The 15,669-nt window shown below is 45.2% G+C and overlaps 1 protein-coding gene across 2 annotated transcripts in view; it reads right to left on the bottom strand.

Moving 5' to 3' along the window:
* LOC104054451 (ATP-dependent RNA helicase DHX8) overlaps positions 1-14,767 on the bottom strand; it is a 32,327-nt gene extending 17,560 nt beyond the window's left edge. The window contains exons 1-23 of one of the 2 annotated variants that reach the window (XR_008453563.1): positions 14,582-14,767; positions 14,230-14,315; positions 13,534-13,606; positions 12,659-12,744; positions 11,942-12,051; positions 11,521-11,835; positions 11,068-11,212; positions 10,338-10,541; positions 9,749-9,836; positions 9,324-9,421; positions 8,645-8,792; positions 8,088-8,269; positions 7,494-7,688; positions 7,136-7,321; positions 6,445-6,655; positions 5,954-6,135; positions 5,048-5,188; positions 4,630-4,785; positions 3,662-3,799; positions 3,238-3,366; positions 2,564-2,760; positions 2,235-2,414; positions 762-1,718 (exon numbers count right to left, since the gene is read on the bottom strand). Coding sequence is in view for 1 of the 2 variants with exons in the window: in XM_054088213.1 (XP_053944188.1) it covers positions 1,499-1,718; positions 2,235-2,414; positions 2,564-2,760; positions 3,238-3,366; positions 3,662-3,799; positions 4,630-4,785; positions 5,048-5,188; positions 5,954-6,135; positions 6,445-6,655; positions 7,136-7,321; positions 7,494-7,688; positions 8,088-8,269; positions 8,645-8,792; positions 9,324-9,421; positions 9,749-9,836; positions 10,338-10,541; positions 11,068-11,212; positions 11,521-11,835; positions 11,942-12,051; positions 12,659-12,744; positions 13,534-13,606; positions 14,230-14,315; positions 14,582-14,693 (3,582 nt within the window). In the remaining variant the exon portion in view is untranslated. Of the gene's footprint in view, positions 1-3; positions 1,719-2,234; positions 2,415-2,563; positions 2,761-3,237; positions 3,367-3,661; positions 3,800-4,629; positions 4,786-5,047; positions 5,189-5,953; positions 6,136-6,444; positions 6,656-7,135; positions 7,322-7,493; positions 7,689-8,087; positions 8,270-8,644; positions 8,793-9,323; positions 9,422-9,748; positions 9,837-10,337; positions 10,542-11,067; positions 11,213-11,520; positions 11,836-11,941; positions 12,052-12,658; positions 12,745-13,533; positions 13,607-14,229; positions 14,316-14,581 lie in introns of those variants that run through there. The other variant, XM_054088213.1, reaches the window with a different exon arrangement.
* Between the last annotated feature and the right edge of the window lie 902 nt (positions 14,768-15,669).

The following is a 15,669-nucleotide window of genomic DNA, read 5'->3' as shown; positions in this document are numbered from 1 at the left end:
GACAGAACAGAAGACAACTGCTTGCTTCAAGAAAATCCTCTCTGTTGCAGCCCTTCCCCTACCAAAAGTCAGAAAGAGAAGGCACTGGAGACGCAAACACAAAATTACTTTGGAACAGAAACACTCCAAATCTACTGTACAACTGGGACTTCCACCGGGTACATTTGCTCTTTGACATCTTCCATTTGGCTTTTGAAAGTCAAGCAAAAGTTTTCATAGAAAACAGTAACGGATGCAGTTCGGAGAAGGAAAACATACTCAGAAGAGTATTGCACAGGACAACATTCTCTGCCTGATGCCATAATGAAAAAACCTCCAAACTCACATAGACGTAACGCCACAGGAAAGCTCAGGGCATTTATAGACTCTAATAAAACACTATATACAGCATCCCTGTCCACCTCTGTACACAGATACAGATTTTCAATGCAGCTTTTCAGTGTGAAACAGTCTTCAAATGCACCGAGTGCAAAACAAGTGTTTTACAGCTTGTTTGAGTTTCTGCAGCTAAGGAGTCAAATAAGCTTCCTCTGTTTGCAACAGAACACGTAATTTTCAGTTAGCTTCAGTTTGACATAGCGCACACTGCACGGCCAGTTTCTTTTTAAACATGGAACGGTTACACAATGCTTTACAGACATTTGAGCCGTAAGAGCATATTCTATAAAAACCCCAGCAGTTGTGATGTCACCAACCATTCCAACTGGAAATAAAACACATGACACATTGTATAGAAAGTCCAAACATCTGTAACCACTTACGTTCAGAGGGAGCCGTGCCGCAGAGTGGATGTGGTTAATTACCGCTCAACATACCAGCCTTCAGCACACAGGAGATGGTGATGAAGGATAAGCCTTGCAGTCTGACCTGCGCCCATTGTCCAAGGATAACCGACATTCTGGCTGGGTTTCAAGAGATCCTTCCTGCCTTATCCCAAAGCCACAGATACTAAATCTCACCCCAGATGGCTTGCATGAAAGGCAAATAGTTGCACTGAGCAGGAAAGTGCATAAAAGATGAAAAAACAGAGAACAAGCAGCTCCTAAAAAACTGTTCAAGAGCCACTGTCCAAGAGCATAGATAGAAATAAATCACTTTTACGAGTGTAAATAAAAGCTATTCCAGTCTCTGTTTGGCCATTGAGACACAGCTTGGTGAGCAACTATTTTTCAACCATTATATTTTTGTTGTTGTTCAGGTCAGTGCCCACATTTCCAAGTCTCAGGTTTTGTCTCCTGAAAGGGGATCCACCAAAGAAGCGCTTCAAGAACTACTTCTGAAATGCTGCTGCACACAGAGGAGACGAGGGTCATTCCTCTCGTGGCTGTGGAACCTGAGCACACGTCGCCTCCTTGTGCTTTTGCTCTGAAAATATTGATTTTCTATTCATTTCATAGGCAAACTTCGATTGAAAGTCACTCCTTTCAGGACATTTGCAACAGTGCAAAGATCACAGTACCACAACTACAAAACCCATAACAGTCCATGAGGGAAGGATTCATCGCCGTCTGAATGCACGTGATATCCTCCAAGCGTTGGGCTCCTCGTAGCGATTGTACAGGGGTTCCAGCCGCTGCTGCTTCTTCTGTTTGCTCAGCTTAGTTGGGTCAGAAACCTTGAAGAAAGCAGACGCGAACTCCACCAGCCAGCGAGGATCAATAGTCGTCACTTCACGCATGTATTCCTTGGTGGTCAGCACCAGTTCATGGTACACCACCCTGTGAAAAGGGGCAGCAACACTGGAAATCAGTTTTTCCAAACATGAAGAGAAACGCGGGGCCTGAAATATCTAAGCTTGTACCTTTATCTCTGATTGAGTCACCCTCCTTCAGCATAAGGCCCCTTACAAGCTCCAAAAGAACCATCCAGAAGAGCCTTTTTTCCTCTCCTAATTCACAACTACTCATCTGCATTCCACCTTCATTCCATTTAAAATAATTCTCTCCCTGCCTGCCCGCCCCCTCACTCTTTCAAGCTCACCTCCACAAACAGAAACACAGCATTTGCAAGCTTCAGGCCTGGCCTTGTCTTAAATAAGTCTCAGCCCCACACATGCATTCATTTTAGCAGCGGAAAGCGCCAAAAGCAGACCTGAAACCTTCCTCACTCTGTGCACTGCTGAGAAATCACCAGGATATAATTTGATCTGTGTTTCACCGATAGCACGCACCACAACCCTTTCAGTTATAAAGTCTGAACTCAAACAGAAAGTTCCACGGCACTGCTTTCCTTACCATTCTGGCTGCCTGTTGAAGAGAGCACTGGATGGGTGGATATAAACTACTTGTTGATCGATAAGAGTCCGATAACCTTCCTGGGGATCCTTCTTTGCTGCATTTCGGAAGAACCCACTACAAATAGCCTTCTGGACTCGAACCGTTGCCTTCCCACACGACACCACATCCAGCTTGTGCCTGTCACACAAGATGAGACAGCAAAATAATCAGAGTTCTCCAGATTTGGGTGCAGCGACCAACAGCACATTAGCAAATTTTATTTAGCTGCTACAGCATAAAGACACTAAGAAAACCAAGTTACTACTCCTCCTTCGTGTCATGCTCACCTGTCCATAATGCCCAGCATCTGCTTGCGGATGTCTTGTGCCTTGCGTAAAGATCGGGCCTGGATAAAATTTTCATAGCACCAGGGATTTGAAAACTTATTATTCTTCCAGGAATTGTACACAGCCAGAAGTGTGAGGTGGTCGCCTTCTGTCTGATGGAACTTGGCTTTCTTCTGATCAGCAAGCGCTTGTTTATCCTAACACATAAAATACACATAAATCAGGTATCCCCATTGTTAAGACAACCCTTGTGCAACAAGAAAGAGGACACGTGCCCCTTGTCACTCACACCATGACTTTTTAACTCTACTAAGAAACAGACTATGTAAGACTGAGAAGCCAACACAAAATGTTGAGTACTGAGTGACTAAGGACCAAGCGACAACAACCTAGAGGTCACTGGGACTGCTCTCACTAAGCCAAGAATACACCTGTGTGAAAGGAAAGCCTAGAACTGTTCTTGCCAGAAAGACCTCGTGTAGACTCTCTTGAAGATTCTCCCATGGGTGAAGCTACCAACATCCACAGCCACAGCACACCAGAACCAGAACGCGTGAGCACAGCCTAGCCAAGGTTCAGGCGTATTTTGGCAAACACGCTCACTCTCTCACACCTGAGGCACTCAAGAGACATGCAAACCATCACAACTGCTGCTTCTGGGTGGTGTTTCTTACCTTCGGCCTGTAGAACACATTCTGTACAGACAGCATGGAGACTATCGTCAACATTTCCTCGCTGCATCCCAGATGCACGGACATGATCAGCATCTTACACAGCATAGGTTCCAAGGGGAACTCCGCCATCTGCAAGAAACATGTTTCAGGGTACCCTGCAGTGTCTTGGAAAACTCTTGAGCTCTCTCAGTGCAAGAGAGCACTTACAGGAACTTTTTAGACATTAATAAAAACCCTATGAATGAAGAGAAACAATAGCTGTTCCTTAAAAAGGAGAAGGTACATAATTACAGGAGGTGAAAAGCTACCAATAAAATACAAGAGAAAAACAGGAAAAGGAAGCCAAGAGAGTGCTAGGCAAGTCCTTGTACAACTACTCTTAGCACTGACTGGGTTGACATCAGAAGCATTCTATTCGGCCTACCCTGCGTCCCAGTCGAGTGAGCAGTCCCTCATCATCCAGAGCTCCCAGGGTGTAGAGCTGCTCCATGGCTGTTATTAGAGTTTCCATTGGGGGAGCATCCATAAAGTCAAAGGAGAGCAGATCGTTGATGCCCATAGCCTGAACAGACACAGGGGAGAAAACCCAAGTTAGAACACTGAGAAGACACCAAACTCCAGGCAGCGATACGTAACCGTCGAGGAGGCACTGCAGAACTTTAAGCAACCCTGGACGCATCTCCTTATCCCGACTGTAACCGCAGTCATGAATACATGGCTGTATTTCTACACTTGAAACAACCCACACTGGCTCATGGCTTTAATCCACCGTTCACTTTTACGGTCTGTTACCTCGGTACTGTCCGTGCATCTCTCGAGTGAAATGATTCAACCAAGGAGACACACTGGCTAAATGCCGGTTTTGAGGACTTCCCGCTTCGTAAACCAGTGCGGTTTGACAGCTCCAACGGACACTAACCGTGTCTCCATCCTTCCTTCCCCTTGTTCCCAGAAAGGGGGAAAGGCAGCAACTTCCCCAACTGCGTTAGATCTGGCTTGTGGAGCCTCAGAGGGATGGTACACAGAAGAGATCAAACTGGAGATCAAACACCACTCCAACAGTGTGGCCGATCTGTTAAAATAAACATCTCTTCCACAGGGAACCTGTACTGCCCCTAAGACTCCTGGTTCTCAAACTTCTTGCAACTAACAGTTCTGCACAGCTGAGACTTGTAATAATGCAGGTGGATAAACATTATAACCCTCGACAGAAAAATAAAGGAGCATTCTCAGGGCCTGAGACCTACATTTCAGGCAGTTTCCCTTCCAAAATACCTCTGCTCACTAGAGGGATCTGAAGTGACACAAGTAATTCATGGGGCTCATAAAGAGGCTCATCTACCAAAACGCTTATGATCACACTGGCTTGCTACAGGTCTGTGAAACACCCACCTTCAGGGAAAGCACTGTACTGGCCAAATTAGTTCTCTGGATTTCAGGCACATTGGTGGTTAGCATTTCATCTCGATACGCACGCTCTGTATATAACCTATAGCATTTTCCTGGTCCAGTTCTCCCAGCCCTTCCTGCTCGCTGCTTCGCTTGAGCCTAAAGGTAACAAGGGCAAAGAGGAAGAGGTGAAAACGAGTAAAAAAGAATTATTAATTATTCATAATTTGACATGCATTCATCAAAAGAGATTTCCAGCACAACTCCGGAAACTATGTATTCCTCAGGCACAGCCTAAAGGAGTCATCAAAGATGTGGTTTTATCATTGCCACACTTGGCCTCCATGCGCTTGGATGCCTTCACCAAGACACACATTACCAGAAAAGATTAACAAACAAAAGTTAAACACAGAACACCTACCTGGGAAATCGGCGTCACAACCAGCTGGTCAATTCCAGTCTTGGAGTTATAAACTTTCTGCTTCACAAAGCCGGGATCAACTACGTAATATATGCCATCAATAGTCAAAGACGTCTCAGCAATGTTAGTGGCGATGATAACCTGCACACAACAGTTGATTCAGTACTCGTTCTGTCTCTGGTTACCAACCCAACCATGCTACTTGCCATCACTAATCCTTTCTACATCATATGAGCAGTCTGTTATACACACAACTGCTATCATTTAACAGAAAAAGGAGAAACGCGTTCACTGAGGAACAGAAAGAAGTGTTATCTACAGTCAACTATGGACAGGGCCTAAGTATCAACATTTCACTTAGATTTGGGCAATACAGGACAAGAGTATGATAAAATTCATAATGAAGAGCAAGTGAAAAATGATTGTAAGTCTGTAAGAGACTGCAATGAATTCAGGGAAAAATTTTTCCTATCAAACACTGTCCATATTAAAAGAAGAATCTTCCAGAGAACCTCTGTCTACCTATTCCTTAGCTGTTTGGTAGGAAATGTACCTCCATCCAAGAGGAACTGCATTCCCATTTCACTGAAGTTAATAATACCCTTTAAAGGGAGCATTAAAAACCACACCAAGAACATCCCGCACAGAGGTTTGCTACACCAGATGTTTTTCTATACGCTTTCAAAGGCTTAGATAACATGTACAGGAATGGACGCTACCAAAAACATGCTCTAAGCTGCAGATAAGCCAGCCTTTCTCCAGAACTACATCATTTTGCCTGAAGATTCAACTAACAGAGGCAGAAGTGTGAAAAAGAAAAAAAAAACCCATATGATTTGCAATGTAATACACCTCACTATTAAAACGTGTTCAATAGGAGATGAAGCCATACTCGGCTGAAATTACCTTTCTGCTTCCTGGTGGAGCTGGGTCAAAGATCCTGGTTTGCATTTCACTGGGTAAAGCTGAATATACTGGCAGGATAATTAACTCTGGAACGTCAGGTCCTAGAGATTTCATCCTCTCGTACAGGATTTCACAGGCAGTGTCAATCTCTTCCTGACCAGTTAGAAACACCAAAATGTCACCTACAGGGGAAGTAAATTAAAACAGAGTCAATTCTGTTCAGTACCACATTCCCATCCCTCATCTTTCCCATTTTAAGCAGAATATCTCCAACTTTCGCTAGCCCCTGGGCAACAACTCTTAGCCAGGAGCAGCAGACTTCAGCCTTTCACCAAACCTCTCCAGCATTTTACTTAATCTATTTTCAAGTAATAGAGGACAACATCAAGAACATTTTGTTCATGGTACTCGTAGATCATCCATGACTTCTAGAAAGACCTTGCTCATAGGCATTGGAGTCCTAGAATCACCCCAGACCATCCTCTGCTCACCTGGAGGCTCTGTTAAGTGGATCTGCATAACTGTAATCAGACTGGCATCCAAATAATCCGTCTCTGGCTCTTTTGTGTACAGGATTTCGACCGGGTACGTTCTGCCAGGAATTGTGAAGATCGGTGCTTCATAGAAGTACTGAGAGAATTTCACAGCATCCAGGGTTGCAGAAGTCACTATCAACTTCATATCTTGCCGCTTCTGCACTGTCTATAGCAGAACAGAAAGCTCAAGTCATTTATTACCTTTGGGACATACGGAACCTGAATGAAGTCAGAGAAATACGGCCAGTAATATCAGGAATTCTGACGTCTGAGCAGAGGAGCAGCTCATTCCAATACCCAGAATTTCAAACAATCGACTGCTAAGGTCTCATTTCAAACCCTTCTTATCTACCTATCACAGAAAGCCTTTGTCAGAGCAAGAACACCCCTCTCCTCATCCACTGTTATGAGCATCCCACACTGCCAATTCTCATTGTTTCTGCTGAGTTTCGCTTGCTTTATCTTCACACAGAGGCTCTCATCTTGTCAAATTTAGACTACAAACTCTCGGAAGCATTTGCTTTGCCTTCAGAAGAGACTTCTATGGCACGAGTGAACTTGATTTGACCTTGCCTTTCCCAAGTGCTCCTATCCATACATAGCACAGAGAAGACGCTGAGGCAGTAACAATCAAATGCTACGTTACCTTCTTCAGGAGTCCAAAGAGCACATCTGTATTGATGGTCCTCTCGTGGGCTTCGTCCAGCATGATAATGGCATACTGAGTCAGGTCAGGGTCTATCAAGCACTCCCTCAGTAACATACCATCCGTCATGTATTTGATAACGGTTTCGGGGCTCGTGCAGTCTTCAAATCGAATGGTGTAGCCAACCTAGAAAGAAGAGTTGCACAGAAACTGAAGCTAGAGAATTAAGTTCAAAGTCAGCTGAACTTAAGTTCAAGACCTCCTCAGACACGGACATGCAAGTAAACAAGCTTCAGTACTGATTTTTACTGCTTTTCCTTATGCTTATTTTAGCACACTCTTCAGCACAGAAATTTACCTCTTGTCCCAGGCAGCAACCAAACTCCTCCGACACCCTCTTCGCAACAGACATCGCAGCCACTCTGCGAGGCTGAGTACATCCAATCTTTCCTCTTGACGTATATCCTGCTTCAGCCAGGTATTGGGTGATCTGTGTTGTTTTCCCAGATCCTGTCTCTCCAATAACAATCAGAATCTGGTTGTCATGCACCGCCTAGAAAAGGTCATAATAGATACACTTATCAGCACTTAAAACCAAAAAAACCCAAACAAAAATACATCTAGGACGGAACTGAGCAGCCACTGCTCTTGCTCCAGCAACCTAGACCAAAAATCTTACCAGAGTTCGTATTGGTCAAGTCAGCAAACTGCTTCACCTTTTAGCTGACTCATCCCTTGCCAACATGATCCTAGTTTCAGTATTTACTTTAAACCAATAAATATCTGGAGCTTTACTAGAGTAGATAGATAATCCTTTAAAATAATTAATTTTCTGCACTACAGTTCTGCACTTAAAATTATTGACTGACTATCCACCTGTCAACAAGCTAAGCAAACAAGAGTTAGTTTAAATTCTTGCTCGCTCAATCAAGAATGCCAACTCAAGTCTTACTTGTATCAGCTGCTCCTTCAGTCTGAAGATTGGGAGACTCTCTCTCTGCTCAATGATGGAAAGCTGGGTCTTTTTACCATAAGAGGCTTTGTTGCCACCAAATGCATGTTTCTTCCACTCTGGGATATCATTTGGCATCATCCCAATACCTCGCATGTTTGCAGCTATTTGTCTGCCATCCACTAGAGAAGAAAAGATTTCACCATTACATTTACGTTTACACAGCACAGACACTGGCGATCCTGCTCCTACTATTCCATCATCCACACCTTCTACATTGGAGTGTTTAGGTATTTTTTAGGTTCCTACACATACCCCCACACTGTTACATGAATTTCCTCCTAAAAAAAATAGCTCACCATCCAGCTTTTAGCAATACATCCTTGAGGAATAGCAGGATATACCTGTACATTTCCCTCAATATTCCCATTTCAGTGGAAAAGCATTTGCCTCGCTTTTAGAGTGAGGCAGACCAACATAATACCAAGGCATTTCTCCCGCGTTACTCAACCGTCACAAAAAATGCAGAGTTGACACTGAGATGTGTTCATTCGTACCGTCAGGGAGAGGATCTACCCAGTGCGTGTTGAGTCCCATGGGGATGGAATCCATCTCCGCTTCTCTCTGGGCTTGTTTCAGCTCTCGTCTTTCTTTAGCCAAAGCACTCTGCATCATTGCAGCCTGGGACAAGGAACCATCCGGATTCTGGAAAGCAAGAAAAAAAAGTAACATTTCAAGCACGCCCAATCCTTCAACTTCAGTTCTCTCTGTCATCAATCTCCACTAGATGCCTCTTCTGAAGATGTTAGGTTTTGATCTATTTGAGTTCCAGGGTATTTCCGTTAGACCAGCCTCATGAACTGCCATGGTAATGACTAACACGGAGCATCCCTACACTGTCCGCCAGAAGGATTATGGGCACAATCAGTGGAAAGTATTTCTCTACCACCTTCTACTTTCAAAAGGTATGAAAAAGCAGAACAAAGGAAGTCTGTCCTAACACACTATGTGAAATGGCTGCTGCTGCTGCAGGCTACCGCATGTTTTGCTTCTATTATTCCACTTCACTGACATCAGTTAAGAAACCAGTTTTGTAAATAAAGAAAGGATCTTCAGTTCAGTGCTAACGTATTTCAGGGCTCTCACTAACGTCCAGGTGAAAAACCAGTTGTTAAATTCCCAAATATTTATTGAATTAAACCAGGTATAGCGGGTTTAGTCCTAGAAACCTCTTACCTTTACTATTTTGATGGGACTCATATCCATGCTCTGTTTAGTATGACCTCGAAGGAAAGGCGGCTCTTCTTCAACCAACTCTATCTCAAGGTCCTCATCTAAAATCCACAAGTGACAATTTTTAGAGAAATATCTTTTCTCAGGTACATAAAAGAACCTCTTCAAATGGAGGTTCCTGTGTATGCTTCGTTATGATGTAATTGGATAGTTTTAAAAGTGAAAACAACACAAATAAGAACACAGAGACAGGGCACACCCACATGTCACTAATAATAAGGCTAGAGAGCAACCCTAGTTTCAAATGTTTAAGGTGACAGCAAATTGTGAGATGTTTCACATCCACGCTGACATCTATCGTCTCTTGTCTAATCCAAACACGTCCAGAAACACAAAGAATTCACAGTAAGAGTACTTGGAAATCCTACCTTCTTCATCATCAACTTTAGGAAGAATTCCAGTCTCCTCATCAAAGTCAGGAAATTCTTCCTTGGAAAGCACATTAGCTGCAATCATCTGGGAACAGAACAAACACAACATCAATTTGACCCCATGAATAAACACAACTCACACCTATGAGTCTGACTTCTAATGTTATTGCCAGACTCGTAAAACGGGAACAAAGGAACATCGTAACTTCAGAAGGAAGGCACGGTCCTACACTCTGACACACATCTCCCCAACACATGCAGCCTCCGAGCCAACAGTCCTCTCGTTATTCTAAACACCATCCACGAGAGAAGGCAGGACTGCACTGATAATCAAATATCACCCAAGTGTCAATGGACATAGATTGTGACACCCCCACGTCAGAGGGATCTCGGGAGGTGACTCCAGTGTCCTGCTCAAAGCAGGGCTGCTTTCATAGTCAGAACTAAGCTACAAGGCCCAAGCTGAGGGGTTACCAATTTAGAGGTAACGAGGAAGTTAAATAATCAAGGAGCTGCATTCAAGTCCATAAAACTCCACAGCAGCTCTAGGGATTGACACCTCGTTTCCCTGAACACAAAACCCCACCTGTTTTATTTCCCATTTCTCTGGATCTGAAATCCGGGTAAGGCGTTTCCGTTCGAGGCTGTCATCCTCCACCTCCGGGGCGTTCACCAAGGACAGGTGACTGGGTCTGTCAGGGTTTCTCATAGAGGTTTCTTCATTGGTTTCTCCAACCAGGTTTCTCCTCCGGTTTGGATTCAAATCTTCCCCAGTGTCTTGATCAACGTCCTATGTTAGATTAATCAGTCAATTCTTCCTATACAGCACTTCTTACCTATACCAACACTGGAGCTTCCTCTAATGCAAGACAAAAAACTGAACACTGAGACTACTGCCAACAACAGCCCCCACAAAATGCTATCTTGCATGCTTTTATTTTCCAGCTGGAATGGTGAAGTAAGTACACCCCGAAGCCTGGGACACTGCTCTACCTTGGCAATGGCAGTAATTTTGTTTTAAATAGAATGTTTATCTCATACTGACAAACACAGCAATAGCGTGAGGTTTGCTTTGTTGCTCATGTCAAGTAAAAAAATCCATTAGGAACATTTCACCAAAACCAACAACCTACAGAAAATGAATAAAAACTAACTAGCCTCTTAAACACAGAACAGTAACACAACTTTTTCAATGCTATTTCAAGGGCTACGTCTCAGTTTTCATCAAAAAGAGAAAAAAACAGCAAAGCGAGACACAATACTTACAAATTTTGGGACCACAAACTAATTTAAGCACTGTAGAACATCTTCCATACCTTCATGCTGAGGCTGGTTTTGGATCCAGTAAAGGATAACACTTTGACTTTCACTCTCTGTCCTTTGCTCACAACATCAGCAACATTGGCAACTCGTCCTTCCCTTCGCAGCTCCGAGATGTGCACCAAGCCCTCCCAACGCTTCCTGTAGGTGAAGCAGAGAGGAAAGAGGGGCATGAGACATCGTATGCCATCATTCTGACAGTCCTTCCAATCATTCAGAACCTGGATTAAAGTATTTTGTTGTCAATTGATTCTTTGCATATGTCCACAAACAGGTTTTTTATAAAGAGAACGTTCTCTGCTGTTGGATTTAGTTTTCTGAAACAGACCAGCGTTCTGGCACCCAAACCCAGAAGCCCTCACTGTAGCCTCAGAACCTCTTTACGGCACCAGCAGAAAAGAGAACTCCAAGGGAACAGTACTAGATTTATTGAGACTATCAGGAGGTACCTCAGTCCTTCCAGCTGCACAAAGCATCCAAATTGCATTATGCTCGTCACTTTGCCATTGTAGATGTCCCCGATGGAAGGCTCCTCAGGCGGTGGACGGTCTACGTGCTTGTCTCTCCATCTCTCATTGCTCCTCTCAACGTACTTCTCTCGATCCTTACGGTCCCTACAGGGACTTCGACTTCTGCTCCTTGACCGGTATCTGGATTTTCCCCTGTTCCTATCCCGAGTCCTAGAACGAGACCTAGAACGAGATCTGTGCCTTCGTTTCCTGTCCCTGCTACGGCTACGGCTTCGGCTCCTCTTCCTCTTTGACCTAACAACAAAAAAAAAAAATTAAAAAATCACATATTTCCAGTGAAATTCCACATCAGCACAGCTCAAGCAGGTAACAGCAACTGCCCATCCCTTCCCCCAGAGACCTGTGGTCGCTGTTCCTGTGCTTGCCCTGTCTGTCGGCACTGGGCATCAAAGCTTCAAGTTCTTTAAGTGCATCAGCAGCCACTTTCACGTCGTCTTCATCCAGCATGGTCTGCAAGAGAGAACACTCTGTAAGGAGGCTGATAAAGAGTGTAACACAAAGAAGTAAGCTACAGAAATGATAATCACATGTCTACCTATTGAAAAGGAATGTAAGATAAAAAAAGATCACACGGAATATGGGACATGGGGAAAAAAAGGAATAACACTACCCCCCTATTTTGCCATAACATTGAAACAAGGCTGCTTTTATACAAGAGAGCTTTTCAGCTCCACATTGCAAATTAGTACAGAAATGCAAAAAGCAAGTCCCTCGTAGTATCAGAATGTCCAATGCTTATCTGGTTTGTAATCCACCATTACGTAGAACATCAGGCAAGAAAGGCCAGGCTACAAATTTCCCACTACAAGAGCCTCATCATCCAGGCATTCTGCAGCACCATATTGATGTGGTTGTTGCTGCAATAGCCCCTCGTGCCAGCTACATGCAGTAATAACAGCCTTCTGCTTCTCTTAAACTTCATATCTCATTGTTTACTTATTTTTAGCGAGGAGACACGCAGGTTAACATGAACAAAAATCGAAACTAAGAGAAACATGAAAAAAAAAAAATCATGTTTTCACACACTCTCAAAAGAAATCTGAAAAGATGACCTTACCCTGACGTTGGGATCATCCGGCCTGCAAAGGGCAGGGAACAACTCCTTCAGCTTTTCCTTCTCTGATTTCGGTTTGACAAGTGCCTCTAATTTCAAGATTTAAAACAAAAATAACAACCAAACTTAGCAAAAATGGAAGAATTGCTCTTGATTTCTCTGTAACTATATAAAGGTGAACTTCTACCTAAATGCAACAGTTGATGCAGATTTTACAGAGATTCTATTCAAAGATCACAGTGTTACCTCCTTACAAATAAAATCCTGATCATTAGTGAATCTGTGAAATATAAAAACACCTTCAAAAGTGCGTTCTGAGAGTCCAGACAGCTTTGTTAATCTGCCATGAAGAACACAGAGCCTCTTGCCACAATAATCATGGAATCATGGAATGGTTTGGGTTGGAAGGGACCTCAAAGCCCATCCAGTTCCAACCCCTGCCATGGGCAGGGACACCTCCCACTGGATCCGGTTGCTCCAAGCCCCATCCAACCTGGCCTTGAACCCCTCCAGGGATGGGGCAGCCACCACTGCTCTGGGCAACCTGGGCAAGGGCCTGCCCACCCTCACAGGACAATATTTCTGCCTAAGATCTCATCTCAATCTCCCCTCTTTCAGCTTAAAAGCCGTCCCCCCTCATCCTATCCCTACAGTCCCTGATCAAGAGCCCCTCTCCAGATTTCCTGGAGGCCCTTTCAATTCGGGGAAGCTGCTCTAACGTCTCCCCAGAGCTTTCTCTTCTCCAGGCTGAATTTGCCTTACAAGTCCAGAACAATAATTACACTGATTTTGCCAACAATCACCAAAACCTACAAACATCTACGAGTTTTGTTTTCCTTTTCACACTGCATTGACAGAAGGGACAGGACGATCCGCACCTTTGCTCATAGACGGTTTTGGTGGAGGCCGCATCGTCTGTATGAGTCGTAGCAAGTTGCTGATAAGGGAATCCTGAAAAGCCAAACAAAATACTTTTAAACAATGACTGCAACGCTGTTTTTCATGATTAGCACACACAAGGGTTTACTGGCAGGACAAAACCAAGCTCAAATCTGAAGACGCAGGTGCACTGTTAGAAAACATCATCGGACTTCAGGCATATCCTAAGAAGATTTGGTAAGCTGGATCTAAAAATTCATATGGTAATTTCATTTAAGTGACTTTTCTACTTGTCATTTTCAACCAGGTATTTAACCCCACTGCACTGATTTCTGAGGAACTCGGAAACCCAGCACCTAAATATTCTAAAAAGACAACACTTGCCTCAGCAAAAAGTTGTCCCTTCCATATTTTGTAACGCTGCACGAGACAATGAGGGGTTTGAGGCCTCAGAAGGACACTTCGCAAAGACCTCTAAGTTTTTCAAAAGCAAAAGACCTCAATGTTTTTAACAAAAACAAGGGCGGAGGAGGCTTGGCTTAATGAGGCCGGAATACTCAAAGGCTAATTAGAGTGTAATTCCGCAACAGAAGAAAACCCCTAATGACCTCTCACACCTCTTTACTTAAACAAAACACTCCATAAAAGACGCTAGGGCGAGAAGAACACGTCAAGAATGCTCAGATCTCACTTACAGTGAACTCGGCCCCGTTCTTTAGAAGAACTGCTTTGAAGGTCTCAAACGTACTGTTTTTTTCAGCAAGATTGATCACAAACTCAGCTGCGGGGGAGGAGCACAAGGGAAATCAGAGCAAATCGCTGCGAGACCGCACAAATCCTTCACCTCAGCGCAGGGGCCTTTCCCGGGGGTTGAGGGCTCGGAGAAGGAGGTTTCTCCCGGGAAGGGGATCTCGGGGGTTCTCTCCCGGGAGCCCAGATATCTCCTCAGGCTCACGGCCCGTTCCCCGAAGGAATCCCACGGCTGATCCCCGAGTTCCTGGCCGACAGGAACGGCCCCCACGGCCCTCCCCGCCCCGCCGCGCTTACCTAGGTCCTTGTCGTTGATGCCCAGGTGGTTGTCCAGCTCGGTGCACACCTTGGACACCAGCGACAGATACTCGAGCTTGGCGAGCTCATCCAGAGCCGCCACCTCCGCCATGATGGCGCCGCTGCTCCTGCTGCCACCGGCAACACTTCCACTTCCGGCGCGCGGGCGGAAGTGTGGGGCGTGTCAGTTATTTTCATCGCTGGAGCGGACGGGTTGGGGTTCCAGGAGGGAGAGGCGTGGTCATGGAAAAGGGGGCGTGGTCAGAGGGTTTGGCGAAGGGGTGTGGCCATGTGTGAGGGGGCGTGGTCACGAGGGAGTAGGCGGGAATTGGTCAGTGGGAGGAGAAGGGGCGTCGCCAGGCAAATAGAATGACCAGGCGTGAAAGGGGCGTGGCCAGAGGTGAGAAGGGGAGTGTTTTGCATGAGGGGAGGGGGCGTGGTCACACGGGAGAGGGGTCGCGGTTACATGTGGGAAGGGGCGTGGTCACACTGAGGAGAAGAGGGCGGGAGGTTTAACAAGGCCAAATGCCGGGTCCTGCACTTCGGGCACAACCACCCTGTGCAGCTACAGACCATCAGAAGTCTGGAAAGAAAGCTGCACAGAGGAGAAGGACCTGGGAGTGTTGGTTGACAGCGACTGACCAGGAGCCACCAGTGGCCCAGGTGGCCAACGGCATCAGAAACGGTGTGACCAGCAGGTCCAAGGAGGTAATTCTGCACTGGTGAGACCGCACCTCGAGTACTGTGTTCAGTTCTGGGCCCCTCACCACAAGAAGGATGTTGAGGCTCTGGAGTGTGTCCAGAGAAGAGCAACGAAGCTGGTGAGGGGCTGGAGAACAAGGGTTATGAGGAGCGGCTGAGAGAGCTGGGGGTGTTCAGCCTGGAGAAGAGGAGGCTGAGGGGAGACCTTATTGCTCTCTACAACTGCCTGAAAGGAGGTTGTGGAGAGGAGGGAGCTGGGCTCTTCTCCCAAGGGACAGAGGACAGGACAAGGGGGAATGGCCTCAAGCTGCACCAGGGGAGGGTCAGACTGGATATCAAGAAAAAATTTTTCACAGAAAGGGTCATTGGGCACTGGAACAGCTGCC

This window comes from Cuculus canorus, chromosome 25 (genome assembly GCF_017976375.1).
Source record: "Cuculus canorus isolate bCucCan1 chromosome 25, bCucCan1.pri, whole genome shotgun sequence".
Classification (NCBI taxonomy): domain Eukaryota; kingdom Metazoa; phylum Chordata; class Aves; order Cuculiformes; family Cuculidae; genus Cuculus; species Cuculus canorus.
Note: the sequence above shows the minus strand (reverse complement) of the source record. Positions and strands in the feature narration are given on the sequence as shown.